The sequence below is a fragment of the Nyctibius grandis genome, chromosome 13 (genome assembly GCF_013368605.1).
Source record: "Nyctibius grandis isolate bNycGra1 chromosome 13, bNycGra1.pri, whole genome shotgun sequence".
In the NCBI taxonomy this organism is placed as follows: Eukaryota; Metazoa; Chordata; class Aves; order Nyctibiiformes; family Nyctibiidae; genus Nyctibius; species Nyctibius grandis.
The window spans coordinates 1840289-1855569 of record NC_090670.1 but is presented as its reverse complement, the minus strand read 5'-3'; the positions used below and the strand labels follow the sequence as shown (position 1 = coordinate 1855569).

At 49.5% G+C, this 15281-nt stretch overlaps 1 protein-coding gene and 1 long non-coding RNA gene across 2 annotated transcripts in view; one reads left to right on the top strand and one right to left on the bottom strand.

The window, feature by feature from the left end:
• Nucleotides 1-238: 238 nt before the first annotated feature.
• Nucleotides 239-9255, bottom strand: LOC137669582 (uncharacterized). Its single transcript, XR_011049124.1, has 5 exons — nucleotides 8915-9255; nucleotides 4332-4428; nucleotides 3759-3892; nucleotides 1283-1385; nucleotides 239-674 (listed from the first exon to the last, which is right to left on the bottom strand). It is a non-coding gene; the product is annotated as an uncharacterized lncRNA (long non-coding RNA).
• The window catches only part of BRWD3 (bromodomain and WD repeat domain containing 3), a 57484-nt gene continuing 50797 nt past the window's right edge, over nucleotides 8595-15281 (top strand). Inside the window, exons 1-4 of the mRNA XM_068411720.1 lie at nucleotides 8595-8803; nucleotides 8904-8962; nucleotides 9117-9146; nucleotides 9459-9518. Of these exons, the coding sequence (XP_068267821.1) occupies nucleotides 8767-8803; nucleotides 8904-8962; nucleotides 9117-9146; nucleotides 9459-9518 (186 nt within the window). The 5' untranslated portion in view covers nucleotides 8595-8766. The remainder of the gene's footprint in view (nucleotides 8804-8903; nucleotides 8963-9116; nucleotides 9147-9458; nucleotides 9519-15281) is intronic.

Sequence of the window (15281 nt, the reverse complement as noted above, 5' to 3'; positions counted from 1 at the left end):
TTATATATTAAATATTTAACCAAATCATATCGTGAAGATATTAAAATATCTAAATTGGAAATGCTTTTTTTGCTATAATTCATTTAATTAAAGCAGGCACAGCGTGCCACACATTAGCCTAAAACCTATTACATGGGTGCCAGACCGTATTTAGGACTGAGAGCCTGGGTGCGTGTCCCACTGCCCCATCAAAAGCAGTTCAAGCAAAGCAGTTTTAAAGGTGGGTTGTTTTTTTTTGTTTCTTTTCTTAATTTCAAATACACCAAACGAAGGCTACGTGCACGTAGAAGACCTGAAACCCCTGTAAGCCTTCCAGAGAACTGATGCATCTGGATAAATCCAGCAGAGATTAAAGCAAAGCTTTCGTTGCACAAACGCTCCCCGAAGCGAGCGGGACGCTGGGGACGCCGCTGTCCCCGGGAGGAGGAGGGAGCCGGGCACGGCGGGCAGCGAGCGACGAGTGCCAGAGCCAGGCAGAGCGATTCGCTGGTGGCGGCGACGCTCCTGCGCTCTGCGCCGTTACGTTGCATTTCTCTTTCGCCGGGGGAATTACGGAGGCAGAGCCGTGCCGGGAGCGTTCGAGCCGCGGCGGTTTCCGTGGCTCACAAGATTACCCAGGGCTCCCTGGCAGAACCCCTCGGAAACACAACGCTGCGCCCGAACACAATGGCAGCCTAGAATAAAGCAAGAGCCTTAACAAGGAGTTTCTTTGCTTTTCTAGGTTTTAGCCAAGCCCACCGTGTTGTTTTAACGTCCGTCGTTGTATTCAGATTTCTAATAAGACTGGGGGAAGGGTGGAAGGGGCAGCCCATTTAATTCGATAATCCCCCTAAGCCTTGCTTAATGCAGTCACCCTGGTCTGCGCCTGTGAATTTTATAGTGGTATTTCGGGTGGTTGCAGCACTGCACTGGAAAACGTCCCATCATTTATTTTGCAGCTATTTGAGGGAAATGGTTCCCAGCGCTGGGCAGCCTGTTCATTAAATCCATATTGTCAAACGAAACAAGCTCTGTCACTCCAGACGTGGCTGGACCTCAGGGCTGCCGTACTGATCCCTGGAGAAAGTAGCTCAGAGCCTGGGTCCAAATTGCCAAAATTAATATTAAACCACGAGCGGGAGACTTTGGCAGTTGGTGAAAAATCTCTTTTTTGGCTGAGAAGGTGGGTGGGGCTGCAGGGAACAAAGCAAAGTCCCCAGCTCGGGGATGCCTGCGTCCCCCTGGGACAGAGCCAATGCAGGACGGGTCCTCCTACCTCCCCAAACATGACCACGGCTCTCACCTCAGGAGGGATGGGATGAAAGTGCTGCAGGAGGGAAGTTCCAGCAAGAGTTTTTGTCCTCTTCCTTTCTTCTCCTGACAGGGAGGGAGTGCTGCAGCACGGGCTGTTTTTCCACATGTTCAAAAGAAAGACAAGACAAGACTCTTAGAAACTATGGCAGCATCTCACGAGCCTATGTTCTGCTCAAATTCCTCCACTGGTGCTCAGCTCCCAGCGTTTCTCTGATGTCTGCTTGAACCTGATGCATTCAGCCAGCAGTGAATAAAAACCTGCACCAAGAAGTTCGTGCTGCTCTTGATGGGATTTCTCAAAGCCCCTTTTACAGGTGCACTGTGTCTCCCAAGGAAACGTTCCTCAGCCTGCTTCTAGGGATCTCAGAAGGAGCCGTAGCAAAGACAAAAAGTACAAACACAAGAGCCCGGGGGGCTGGTATAGTCGATGTGCAGCAGCAACGAAGTCAAGATGGGAAGAAGGGTGTGGAAGAAAGGTCAAGGTCTGAAAGATGTTACCTGTAGCAAGCTGAGTCACCCAAACGGGAGGCAGGAGCAAAGAAAGGAAAAGATTAAGAGACTGGGATCTATTACACTGGTGTCCAGAGAGACGTCAGGAAACACGTGGAGAGAAGAGAAACCTCCACAGGACAATGGCAGGATCCTTTAGACTCAATGAACTGCCCAGGAGTCTGGCGAATAAACAGGAGACACTTTTTTCACCTACAGAGTCTGTGCAATTGCCTTCCACACTTATCTCACTATAATCCAGCACTAAGGATACAATGCCACGGGAAAATAAAGACCGATGATGGAATTCTGTCTTTTGGGCCACCATTTGCCTTCACATCTTCACCTCACATCTACTGGCCTCGCCTGTTATTTTCCATCAGATACCAGCCTAGCACTCAGCCACACAAACTCCACAAACTCTAAAGAAAAACTCTTTAGTTGGTGTAAAAGAAACAAAAGGGAACAGCCAAAAGGGCCAGTACTTGCAGGTGTTGAAAAACACTTCACCAGAGGTTAAATTAAATTAGTCCTTCTATCAAGAAAAGCTTTAAGGGACCTTCCAAGAATGTGAGTCATCTCCAAATGGAGATGACAGAGAAAATGTACATTTTAGAGGGCTGTAGCTCAAGCTCTAATAAGTTAAGGCCAAAAAAATTAAAAGAGAGATTCTGAAAACTGAACTCCTGAGGATATCAGAAGAAAGACTCTTCTCAAAGATAAGAACCTGGAAGGCTAGAGGAGGATGGATTTGTCTACTGAATGATGGAAGTACGAGAACTAAATGAAATATGTGGGTCACTGTTTACTACAGAGGAATTTATGGAGGTTTCCATGATAAAGTCTTTCGTTATGAGGGATAAGATGGAGAAGTTGTCTCAAACTGCAGGTGAGTAGGAGAGGCTTTAAACTGAATAAATAAATAAAATCAATGGCAACAAAATTCCTGTATGGGAGAGTATTTTCCAAGAGCTACAGAAAGGTGCTCAAAGATGAAACGATCTGACTGCTTAACTCTGGTTGGTCTAAATCACGCTTGAGATTTAAGGATTAGAACAACAAATGAAACTGAACTTTGATGGATGTAAAATCATGCGAATCACTACAAACGCCCAGGAAGGGGCTCTGACAGACTATTGCTCGCTGAGATCTTGGCATCGCTGCGCTGACATTTTCATAGAGCTCTGCGCAGCGCTCCCAGGCAGCTGGAAGGCAAACAGACCGTAAGGAACTATCAGGGAGGACACAGAAACAAATAAAAACAAGCGTTGTCCTGGCACTGCATGAGCCCGTGGTGTGCCCACGTGTTTCAGCTCGCTCTCCGCAGGATGGATACCCAGAAAGGGTGGGGAAAGACAAGGGGAGGGAGCAGTGGTCTGCAAAAATCACCTTGGGGGGTTCAGGAGAGTAGGACTTTCTTCTTTGGAAGAGGTGCCTGAGAGTATGCCAGGGTACACAAAGAGCACGGTGAAGGGGGATGGCTGCTCCTTGATTTGGTATTGGTTTCGGTTTCGGCACCTTGGTGTTATGGCATGACTCACAGAGCCCGTTTCGTTTTCCTCATCGCTGAACTGGAGCATTAGTTTTATTAGTGACTTGGAAAGTTCCGGATAAACTCACACTCCTGTGGGCAGTCTTACACAAGCCAGTTTTCTAATCCATCACCTCATCCAGTAATTTATATTTAATTTCCTTTTTTTATCAGACTGTATTTACAACTGATAAATGAGCTTATTTACAATGTCTACTTGTTATGGATAACAATAAATATAAAAAATACCTCCAACCATTTTTAAACCTCTTTTTATTTCAATAAAAGCAGCACTTTCAAAAGCTCTTGTGAACCCTGTGTGCTTCTTCACAAAAATAGTATTTTTGTGAAACTGACAAACAGAATTAAAATGTAAAAATCCTCACAACTTAACAGAGGAAGGGTATGGGATACACGGGGACAGAATTCTGTTTAAATTATATACTTAGCTGAGGGAGCTCCAGTAAAATTTGTGTGCCCAGCTACGCAGGGAGAGAGGTAATGAATGTCCAGTCGCTGTCGGACACAGGCTGCACGGCTCCCAGGCGCTTCCAGAACTAAAAAATGCAGGATTGGGCCCTAAAAAAAACCCAAAATCACAAATCAAACATCAAAGGATTATTTTAAAAAAATTCAGCAAGATTTGAAGTTGCTGAATTAGCCCCACTGGGAAATACCAGGTGGTATTTCTGGGGCGAGAGCCCCTTTGTGCACTGTGACCCCCCGGAGCAGCCGTGGCCACCTCACGGGAAGGGCTGTGTGAGGCAGCTGGGAAAGGCTGGGGACAGGGGGCTGGATCCCAGCCAGGGGCTCCTGGGGACAGGGGACCAGAATCAGGCCCTTAGGCAGGGATGGAGCCGACAGCAATTGTAATACCAACAATAACAAAAACTACCTTGTCACTTACAACTAATAGTAGTTTTCCTGCTTACAGAACTCGCAGGGTTACAAGCACTTTCAGGTACGATGGTGAAATTCAGCGATGCTGAATATATCCTGGAATACTGACATGATTTACCTGGTCCTTCTGCTTGCCGAGCTTTGAGCATCCAGGTACGCTGATCGCTGGTGCCCATTTTCATACGCATTTCATCCATATTTGAAATTTTGTATTTCTATGTAAAATAGAGACACAGATATTTACATAATATTCACAGAGAACTGATTTATTTGAAAACTAGGCCAATAACAGGTTCCCACAGCTGCAGCAGGGCTGTACAGACCGTCTAGCTGATCAACAGCTAACGCCAGTTAATGGCTGCCGTAAGAAATATAAGATATGGATCAGCCCACGGAGTAGCAGATACTGTTCCAGGCGTTTCAGGCTCTAGGGAAGGGATTTTAAGATGCTCAAGAGGAAGAAACACCATATTTACATTGTGCAGAACAAGTAATCTATCAACTTAGATGAACTATTATAAGATAGAATTTAGAAACAAAGGAGAGTGGCGTCCTGACTATTTCTCAACCGCCTTTGATATGGGATAGTATCGCACCCAACTCTTGGGTATCGGGCACCATCTAGAGGAAAGATTGGTATGATGCAGCAGGGAAATTAAATATTAAATTTTTAAAAACAGCAAAAAACCTAGAGCAGACCTTGTACGACATCTAACAGCTATTTAATTATTATTTAACAGCTGTTAGGAAGGGAAAAAAACTGTATGAAGGAACGTAAATCTGGAGATTTCTCCTCCAAACAAAACCTCGGGTTTTAGTTCTGCAACAATTACTATCCTCATTTACCATTTAGCTGCATATGAAAGGCCCAAGACGAGCAGGATGCACATAGAAATGTGCATGGAAAACACTCAAAAACAAGCTGAAAATGCTTCACTTGCTGCAGTCTGTAAATCCAGAGGGATTCAGACACATTCCCATCTACACTTACTGGAGAGGAAAGGTACAACCCAGGCACAACCCAGCACACCTGCACGATTCTACTCTAAACTTTCTCTTTTTTTGATGTGCAACATTCCTGTCGCAGTTCTGCAGCTCTGATTTGTACGTTTCTGTGTGGTTGTGAAAAACCACAATCACGTTTTTATGCTGTGTTAAAGCAGAAGTCAGAACTTGACTCATCAGGGCAGTACAATGATAAATAAAATAACAGAGACACATTCACACGGGGTTACAAGTTGACTACGGGGAAATTAATTGAGTTTTGTAGTCAAATTAAACAGGGGTAAACTGTTGGCTGCGAGCACTAGTGCAGCACTGGGTGAACCAGAGAGAGGCATAAAGCTGAAAAACAGCTTCTTGTCAAGTGCTGAGAGGCTTCTACAATACCAAATGGGTGGGTATTGTAGAATAGAAACCAGAATATCACTGGTTTCTACTCCTAAAATCCTTTAAAGGCTTTCATTTTTATTTGTTTAAAGAGCTGTATGGAAAGAAACTCTGACTATCCAGCTTCTTCCTTAAAGCACCTCTGCTTCTGAACCTCTGTTGTTCATTACCACACCATTAGTACGTTCTTCTTCACTCCTGGGTGCCACTGCTGCCGTTGGCATTTACATCACAGAGTTCTGCTTTGGGGAAAGATGAATAAGCACAACCAGAACATCCTGCTTTCATTAGGAGATTTACTATCACCCCCCAGCACGCTGCTGCTTGGATGCAGAGGATCCAGAAAGAGATGAGTCACGGAGCTGCAAGATCCGCGGTGTGGCTGCAGAGGGCTGTGGAAACGGAGCTCCCGGGGAATGAGAGGGCATTACTCACCGGGTGACTCCTTCAGGGGAAAACCCAGGAGAAGTGGGAAGAGGTATCGCTCACAGTCCTTACAGCAGCCTCAGGGAATAATAAAGCAACTGGGAAAATGTTAACGATGGGAAGCTGAGGTGCCAGGGAACCAGCAACGTGGGAAGAGGCTTGGGAGTCACTGCAGAGCTGCTGAGGGTGCCTGGCCAAGCGAGGAGTTACACAACGGCTGTTCTGGCCGTGACTAACGCTCTGTCTGCACCTGACCCGCATGCAGGATGCCGCAGCCTAAAAGAGTCCTAAAAAGCCCTAAAAGAATAATCCTGTTGTGGTAGTGCAGCTTCACATGCTGCCACCCCAAGCTCAAATAAAAGCAAATCACAAGCAGAGAGGTTCAGTAAGGCACCGGCCAGAAGGTGCCACGGAAAACAGCCGTATTTATACAGAAATATATCAGGTAACTGTTAGCACTAGAACGCGCTACGACGTGGTGCCATAGAATATTTATGGTGCTGTGTTTTCTCTTGACACCGAATTCTATTTCGCTCAGAAAGATTGATATGTACTTTCAGGGCATATTATAAAACATCATCCGTGTTTTTTTCTTTGCCTTCCCGGCATGCATAAAATGATGAGCTTGCAATTCTCAGCTCTGAAGACAGGTGGGAGAAACATTACCTCTAAGGATCGTATCAGCGTGCTCTTTTCCTAGCTGGTAATTTATTTTGAGAACTGCAGCTTTACACTGTGTCTCTCACAGGAAGCACCAGTGCTGTAACTTCAGAGGCTCCGGGGTAACGCTGGAAAGGTGAGAGCGTTGTTACTATCAGAAAGCCACTAGAACCGAGGTCTGCGGCTTGGTAAGGCGGCACCTCGTGTCTCTGCTAGTGATGAGCTGATCAATGAACCTGCCTTAAAAAAGATTCCAAGAGCTGCCACGGTGAGTGATTTTTTTTTACTGTATTTAAACTCTTTAGAGGATGAAGAAGAAATGAGGCCTACACATCATCCAGTTAATCCTGGCACAGAATAAACAACTTCCACAGCTGTATGAAGGGGAAGGCGAATACAGGTGAATTATGCAGAGCAGCTGAACGTCAGTGGCCAACTCCTTCTCCAGAGAGCTCCTGGCACTTGGCTGGGTACCCTGAAGCATCCTGAGAAGAGGCTGCCAGCAGGAAGGGCTGCATCCGCACGGTAACAGCAGGAAGAACTCTGAAACAGCACTTCACGGCAAGCCTAGTCATGAGCAGATGCTATAAATATATGCTAAAAATGAATTTATTCTTAAATGTTTCAACAGCATGGATTTACGATGATTCAGCTCTTGGTATTCAAAGCATGAAGACGAGTTGCCTTTTTTTGTTCTCCAGTTATGACAGCAATTGTTACACTGCCAAGGCTCGGGGAGTTCTAATACCAAATGCCTGGTATTTATGGTGGCAAAACACAATTTCACACTAAAGAATGCTGTCAATTCACTTAATGCGTTTTAGCAGCGTATCCTAAAGTGACATAAATTTCTGGAGCTTTGACAGGGTGTTTCGCATGGAAAAAATATTTATTTCCCTTAAGAATATCTACAGTGACTGATATTGAACTTGAAGGGGAACTGTTGCCATCACTCGTATTTTCATTTCTTGTGCACTGGGAGCAAACCATTTTAATTTGGCTCCTGAAGGCACCCACTGCCTTCCTTTCTGTAACCTTGGCAGGACTATGACCCTTGGGGTGTATTGCTGACTGTAAGGCAAGGGCATGGTGCTAATGGCCCGATTAACGTGAGATGCACAACTCCTCTAAACATCGAGACACCTCTCAAGTTGCCCAACACCAGGTGTTGTATCTCCACACCCTGTCTTGAGCACCTTTGTCTGTTTACGGTGGGTTAAACAATTTGATGAAGACAGCCAAAAAAACCTATCTTTGTGTATCCCATACAGCTGTTCCATACCTAACAGTGCTTTCTCAGACCTTTTCCTACACCTAGCCCTTTCCCAACGGGAGCCATTGCAGTGTCAGCTCTCCGCCTTCCCCCTGCCACCCCTGCAGCCCTCCCCTGCGTGTCCCCCTCCACGGAACACGCGTAGGCTCCGTGCCCACACCCGCCTGACAAGAATCCCTGCTCTTTCTTTTAACCACTAATTATTCTCCGGGCCTCCCTGGGTCTCCACTTCCCAGCCGCTGCCGGGCAGGAGGCCGCCTCGAGGCCCTGCACCTCCGACGCAGAGGCCGGGAGGGCTGACGCCGGGCGGGCTCCCCCAGGGGCGGCAGCCGGGCCCCTGAGGCACGGGCAGCCGGCGCTGCGGGGCAGCCAGGCCCGGCCCAACCCCTCCCGCCATGTCAGCGGAGGGCGCAAGGCCCGGGCGCGGCCCAGCCGCCGCCATCACCACACCGAACCGGAAGTGCCACCGGACGCGCGAGCGCGGCCCCCGCTGCGTCACGGCCCCGCCCTTCCGGCCCGGCGCTTCCGCCCCGTCCCCTCCCCGCGCCGCTTCCCCCTCGCGCCCGGCCGCGCACCGCCCCCTCGCGGCGGGCGGCGCGCCCTGCACCCCGCTCGGCGGCCGCCTCTCGGGCCGGGACATCCATGGGGCGAGCGGCGATGCCATGAGCCCGGCCGGGAGCCGCACCGGGGCCAGCGCCGCGCACGGGCAGCGGGGCTTCTCCATGGGGGCTCGGCCGCAGTAGGAGCGGCGTCTCCCCGGGGCGCGATCCGCCACCTCCCCTCCCCCTCGGGCCTCCTGAGGAGGATGGCGACGGCGGCCGCCCCGACCCAGCTCGAAGCCGGTGGGTATCGCTGGCGGCGGGGGCTGCCCTCCGCCCCGCCGGCCGCCCCCCGTTGTAACCGTGTCCCCTTCTCCCCCCTCCCTTCCCCGTCCCTCCGCAGAGCTCTACTACCTGATCGCCCGGTTCCTGCAGTCCGGACCCTGCAAGAAATCCGCCCAGGTGAGCGGGGAGCCGGGGGCTCCGGCCGGGCCGGGGCGGGCGGGGACGAGCCGGGCCGGGCCGGGCCGGGCCAGGAGGGCGGCGGGCGGGGGAGCCGCTGCGCTGCGGACGCCGGACTCACGTCCTTTGTGTGTGTGTGTCCGTGTCTCCCCAGGTGCTGGTGGAGGAGCTGGAGGAGCACCAGGTAAGGCGCCTGCCCCGGCAGGACGGGGGAAGCCCTCGGGACGGGGGGGGGTCGGGGGTTGCCCTGCCCTGTCTGAGCCAGCCCATCGCCTCCCGGGGCTCCGGCGGACCCTGCGGCAGGCGCGGGTGCCCCCACTGCGGGCGCGGGGGGGCCGGGGGCAGCGGCGGAGGGGGCTCCTCCCCGGGGCGGGCTGGCACCGGCGGGGGCTCCCCTCGCCCGCCCGGGGAGGGGTCGCTCCGCGCGGGGCCGGCTGGGGTCTGACGGCCGCCTCCGTCCCCGTCCCTCCTCCCCTTCCCCGTCTCCCTCCCGCAGCTGATCCCCCGGCGCCTGGACTGGCAGGGCAAGGAGCACCGCCGGAGCTTCGAGGACCTGGTGAGCCAAGTTTTACTCCCGACTTCCCCGACAAGTTTCCCCCCTTCCCCGCCGCCGCCCCGGGCGCCGCTCCCCCCCCTTGCCCCACCGTCCTCCCTCACGGGGCTGCGGGCTGCGCCCCGCTGAGGCCGCAGCTGCCGCCGGGCCGCGGGGGGTGCGGAGGGGAGGCCGGGCCGGGCCTGGGGGGGACACAGCGGGGCGGCGGCGGGGGCTGCTTGGTGCTGACTGACTGCGACGCGCTATTGTGGGGCCGGGCGGGTTATCTGAGGGCACGTACCGGGGCCCGGCCCGGCGAATGGCGCCGCGTCTTACAAACCGGAGAGCGGCGGGAGGCGATGGAAGGCGGCACCTGATTGGCTGCGGCGCCGCGGAGGAACTGGCAGGGCGGGCGGGTTGGGGCGGGGGGCGCGGGGGGCCGGTCCCCCCTGTCCCCCCCCCCCCCCCGCCGCCCCGCGCCGGCCGCCGCTCCTCAGCCGGGGCGGGGGCGGCTGCCCCGCGGCCTGACGGGCCTCCCCGGCCCGGGGACTCGGGGCGCTTCGGCCGGCTTGTGGCGACGCGGCGGCAGCGCCCCCGTGCCCCCGCCGCCTCAGGGGGCCGGGCTTTGACAGGCGCCCCCCCACCCCGTTCGCTCCCCGGGGCTGACAGGGCCGCGGGCCCTCCCCGCCGGGGGGAGGCCGCAGCGTGGGCAAAACGCAGCGGCCCTGGGCTGGAGGAGGCCGGCGGGAGCGGGTTCCTGTCATCGCCCGGCCCCGGGGGGCGGCGGTCGGGGCTGGCGGAGCGAGCGGCGGGATGACATGCCGACGTGCCGGCGGGCCCGTCGCCGGGCAGAGCTGCTGGTGCGGCTCAGGGATTCCTGGCCTGCGGCGGCAGCCTCTGCTCAAAGCCTCTGCCTCGCCGGGGCGGCCGGGCCTGCTTTGGTAGAAAAACCAGGATTTTTAGGAAATGTAACGTTGAAACGATTAAACGCCGATGAAATATCTGGAGTGGCTGCTTTTGCTAGATGTAAACAGTATAAATGTCTGTCATTGAGGAAGGTCAGCTGCCCTCTGCGCTGCCAAGGGGCCTGGGGACGGCTGTTCGCCCGCACCGGCCTCCGCATGAGAGCAGTGAAACTGGAAAGGCATTTCGGTGTGTCTGCGAAGGGTGCACATGGCCTTGTTTTCATTCCTAGGAGCTCTGGGTAGCAACATACAGTGCTGATGTAGCACTTTGCAGTTGGAATGCTGTAAACTTACTAATAGCTTTTGTAATATTGATACACTGCGTACGCGTGGTCATCGCTGTCTCCTCACCTGGAAGGAACTGAAAGTACGTCCTCGCCTTTCCCACCTCGCACAGTGCAATGGTGATGTGGGAATTAGACCTGACTGTTGCTCAAACTGCTTTGTAGCTTGCTCAAGAGTTAGTTTTCCACTTTAGCAATATTCTAGAAGCTCGGATGCAGATGGGAGAGCTCCTTGTGTCGAGATGAGACATTTGTACCTGCTGGCTTTCCCTTTCCAAAGTCTATTAAGAATTTAAGATGAATGTTTTGCTTCATCATACCTCTTGTGGATAATTCCAGGACTGTGTATTGAGTGAACAGACATGGAGTGAGTACTGCATTCAATAAATTTTAATGCTGTACGGTCTTGCTAGAGAACCTGAAATCTAACTATAGGCTGTTTCAGGTTTAGCTTGTGACTGTACCCTGTACCCAAAAGGAATATTAACAGTGGCAGTATAAAGTCTGACTTCAGACATACTGGTTTTGCTTCATCAGTTACATTAACATATACATTTTCCCTTTCATTCTGTGGGGCGTGAATAGAAAAGCCTTAAAACCTTTTTCTTGTCCTGATTTGGTGGGGATAAAATTATAGAATCAATTTTCTGTTACATTGTGTTTCAGTTTGTGGCCAGCTGTGGGATGGTGATGAAGGCCATCAGCAGTTAAACCCAGGGCAGCTGCCCCAGGCTGGCCCACAGGTGTGTCCTGTAACATTAATGTCACATTCACTATAAATTGCAAAGCTTGTTGGGGACAGCTGGGCCTCTTTGCTCTGCTCTCCATGTTTGCTATCCCTGTAGGGACTTGCCACCACTCTATGGGCTAAGTATAATTCTGTGTCTTTTGTATTGATATTATTTTTTTTTTTTTAATTTTATGAAATCTGTTTAAATTTCAACCCATGAGTCTCCCTCCTTTTCCCAATTCCCTTTCTCGGTTGGCGAGCGGAGATTGGGTGGTAGAACAACTGGTTATTGTTTAGCCCTGCGTGCGGGCTGAACGGAGACACTTGTGTATTAGATGGCATTGTTGAAACCATGTACTTGTCTTTAAAATTTCAGAAACAGGAGACAAACCATTGTAAAGTGAGGGTTGGAGTTAAGGGGAAATTTCTTCTTGCTGTATAGAATTATCAAAATTAAGTATAAGATTTTTTTTCCACTGTCTTAAACTAATCAACGGTAATCACTCCTTTTTGATTGCCTTTTTATCTAGTATTATTTAACTGTTTATCATGATTTAGAGTAAGGAACAGGACTCTAAATGAATCATTACAGTGAGACAGGTTGATGCTAGGTAGGATGAACTGAGCTTCTCTGTTAATGCTCAGACTGAAGCTTTTGCTGTTGAGGATGTTGAAGAATGGCCTTTTTTCCTCTCATTGCTTAGGGTCTGATGTATTTGGAATTTGGACCTTGGGTTGCAAATGATTGTATATTAACCTGAACTACTCGACTTCAGGGCTAGCTGGATGCCTGAATGTCATGATCAGAACAAAGCCAGGGCTGTGAAGAACACAAGTAACTCTGACCTTCATTTTAATTATCTCTGTCACATAATGAACTAAAATTAAATCATAGATGCTAGCAACTGGAGGTAAAGTTTTTTCCTGCCTGTTTCTCCTTGGTCAACACACCGACAGAAACCAAACTCACCATCTCTGCACCTACACTGGTCAGGCAGGCCCGAGGTAATGGAACCCAGGGAGAGTTTACAAACCCAGAGAAGTAGGATTTTTCTCATTGTTTGTTTGCTCAATATTGTGCTTTGGCAAATCTGACAAAGTATTTCTTGTTCTAATTGCTGAGGTTTCAACTTTGTTTTCCATTCTCAGTTTGACTGTTCAGGTTAGCATTGGTATGTTTCAGAAAATATGCCGATACTCTTGCCATTGAGTACGTTGTTACTGCTCTGAGGGCTTTTGGAAATGATAAAGATGTAACAACCAAATCGCCTAGTAGGTGGCTTTTATCTAGGGAATGTTTACTCCCACTTCACTCGAGCTTTTAGTCAAGGTCTGAAAACTCTCTGTGGAGATTTCTTTTTCGTTTTTATTTGTACTTGGTCTTTTACTTTAAATGTCAGGTACCACAAGGCAGAAGAGTAATTTAAGACGCACTGCGAGCAAAACCACGCAGAAAATACTAGGTTACATGCGTTTGTGTTCCCTTTGTCTTTTCTCCTTATTTCCACTTCGGAGTACTTTTTATGTGCAACATGTGGCTGCCTGTCTAGGTAATCGTCCAGGTGTACTCCAGAGTGGTTTTTACTTTGTTGTTGACTGCTGGTGGTCTTGAGACATGAAACGTGTTTGTAAAGGCCTTCACTCTCCTTTTGAAGGCCTGAAGTATGTCAGACTTGCACGCAATTAGTACTCCTATTTTAATTTAACCATAGCAGTTCAATGTGGAGTCAGCTGTTGTACAGACAAGCTGAACCAACTCAGATTATCAGAACGGTCTCCAGTGGGCCGCTGTTTGAAATTATCTTTGTTTATTCCTGATAAAGATGACTGGCTCTGGGCTGGTTTTCAAGAACTTTCTGATGGGCTTTCTCTTCTGGCTCAGCCCCGTTTGGTCTTTGTGCTGAAGATATGTATAATTTCAGGAAAAACAGAACATCAGCTGTTGTTGGACAGTGGAGAATTTGCATCTGCGAACGGCTGTGCTGGTGTGGAACAGCTTATGGGATTTGGCTTTGAGTTTCTGCCTTGCCCATCTGCATTGACTTAAAACTAGCTGTGAGTCTGAGGTGCTGTTATTTATAGACATTGCCAGTCCCAGCATCAGCAGAGAAGGGATGCTATGGTTTTGTCACCTCAGGAAAATGTCATCTGGTGGTGTGGTGGTTTCACCCTGCTCTCTCTGGGGAAACCAAGTGGATAACGGCTTTTTGAATTCACGTGTATTTGCATACTGTTGACATCTTGTGCAGGTCCAGTATCTGAGCCTCCTTTTGCTGAGATTCCATATTTGAGGGCTTGAGTAATCTCCTGCTTGCTCAGCTGCCTTGGTCCTCTTGGTCTCCTCTGCTGCTTTTTGATACAGTTGTCAATTGATTCTTAATTGATTGTTATTTTGGCAAATGAGGGAAGTGTCGTGCGACTGCCTAGAGGTTAGAAACCTGCTGCTGCTGCACACCTGCCTGCCCACAGGGACTGGGGACGAAGGAGCCATCCAAAGTCTGCGTTGCTGCCTGCGTCGCTTCCATTCTGCGGCTCTTGCATCAAATTTAGTCCGTGCTTTGAAGCAATGTTTCGCTGGGCTTCCCAAAAGAGATGTTTCAGAGCTGTCTGGCTCCCATCCCTGAGAATATCTTATCAGAAGCAGTAATCACAAAGAGTCTGTGTGTGTGTGTTTGGTTCCTGTTTATTGAAACCTTCCTTGGAGGAGTAATTGTCAGCAGTCATAGCAGGGGATTCTCTTGGTTTGTTTCAGGGATCAGCAAGCTTCTTGCCTGTCATCTTAGCTGTCCAGCACAACCCTTTGCTCAGTAGTCTTTGGGATTACGTGGTGATGCTTCCAACGTCAGAAGCATAGGCAGGTTTAGGGGTATGACTTTCTCCCAGCCCTGACATCATTAATAGTTCTTTACTTGCAGCTGCTTATCACTGTAGCACCTTATTTGCATACTGGTTTGAGCAGTCATGGCTGTGTTATGTTCACCTGTGGTTGTTTACATAGATTTTTATAAAAGAATGGATTCACTTTACCCAATTCTTGGAAGTTTTTAGCTCTGTAAGGCCTGTATGGTTACTGTGTCAGAGAACTCTTCTGGGGTACTGTGGCATTCTTGTGATCTTGCCTTTTAACCTTTAATAGGGTCTTTCACATCTTAAGGCAACAAAACACTTTTTTCTTTATAATTTATCCCAGGGTGCAGGACTTGCTCTCACTTGGCATGTTTCCAGCTCTTCTGCATTATTTTAACATGCTTTTTTAAAAGGTCGTGTTAAACATAGCTTTGGCCTGTACTAGTTGTCTCTAATTTTTTCTAATTATTTCCTGAAATATTTTCTAATATTCTAAAAGTATTTTCTAATATATTTGAGGAGGTGATAATATCCTTGCTGTTTGATTTTTACCATGTGGGGTTTGGACTAGCATACACTAAGAGGTGTGACTATAACTGATGCTAAGCTTTGCCTTTCTCCATCCTTCTTTTAAGGAAAATCTCATTTGGGAGACACTGTTTTTCTCAGCTGTATTTTTGCAGCTTCATGTTTTGGAAAGGTACTTAAAGTCCATTTACAGCTCTCTCATGCAGAGGTGAAAGGAAGGATTTTTGTTTCAAGTTCTTTTGGGAACCTGAAAATAGAATTGCTTGTTTTTTTTCTAGGCTGTGGTTTAAGCATTTTATCTGGAAGTTGTTACGGAAAAAAATCTCCAGGAGAATTTGCTGCTGTTGCTGCCTGCGTAGCTGTTTGGTAATAACAACAGTGATCATATTCAGATTAAGGGCCACTTATTTGGGCTGTTCTGGCTTGTAGAAAC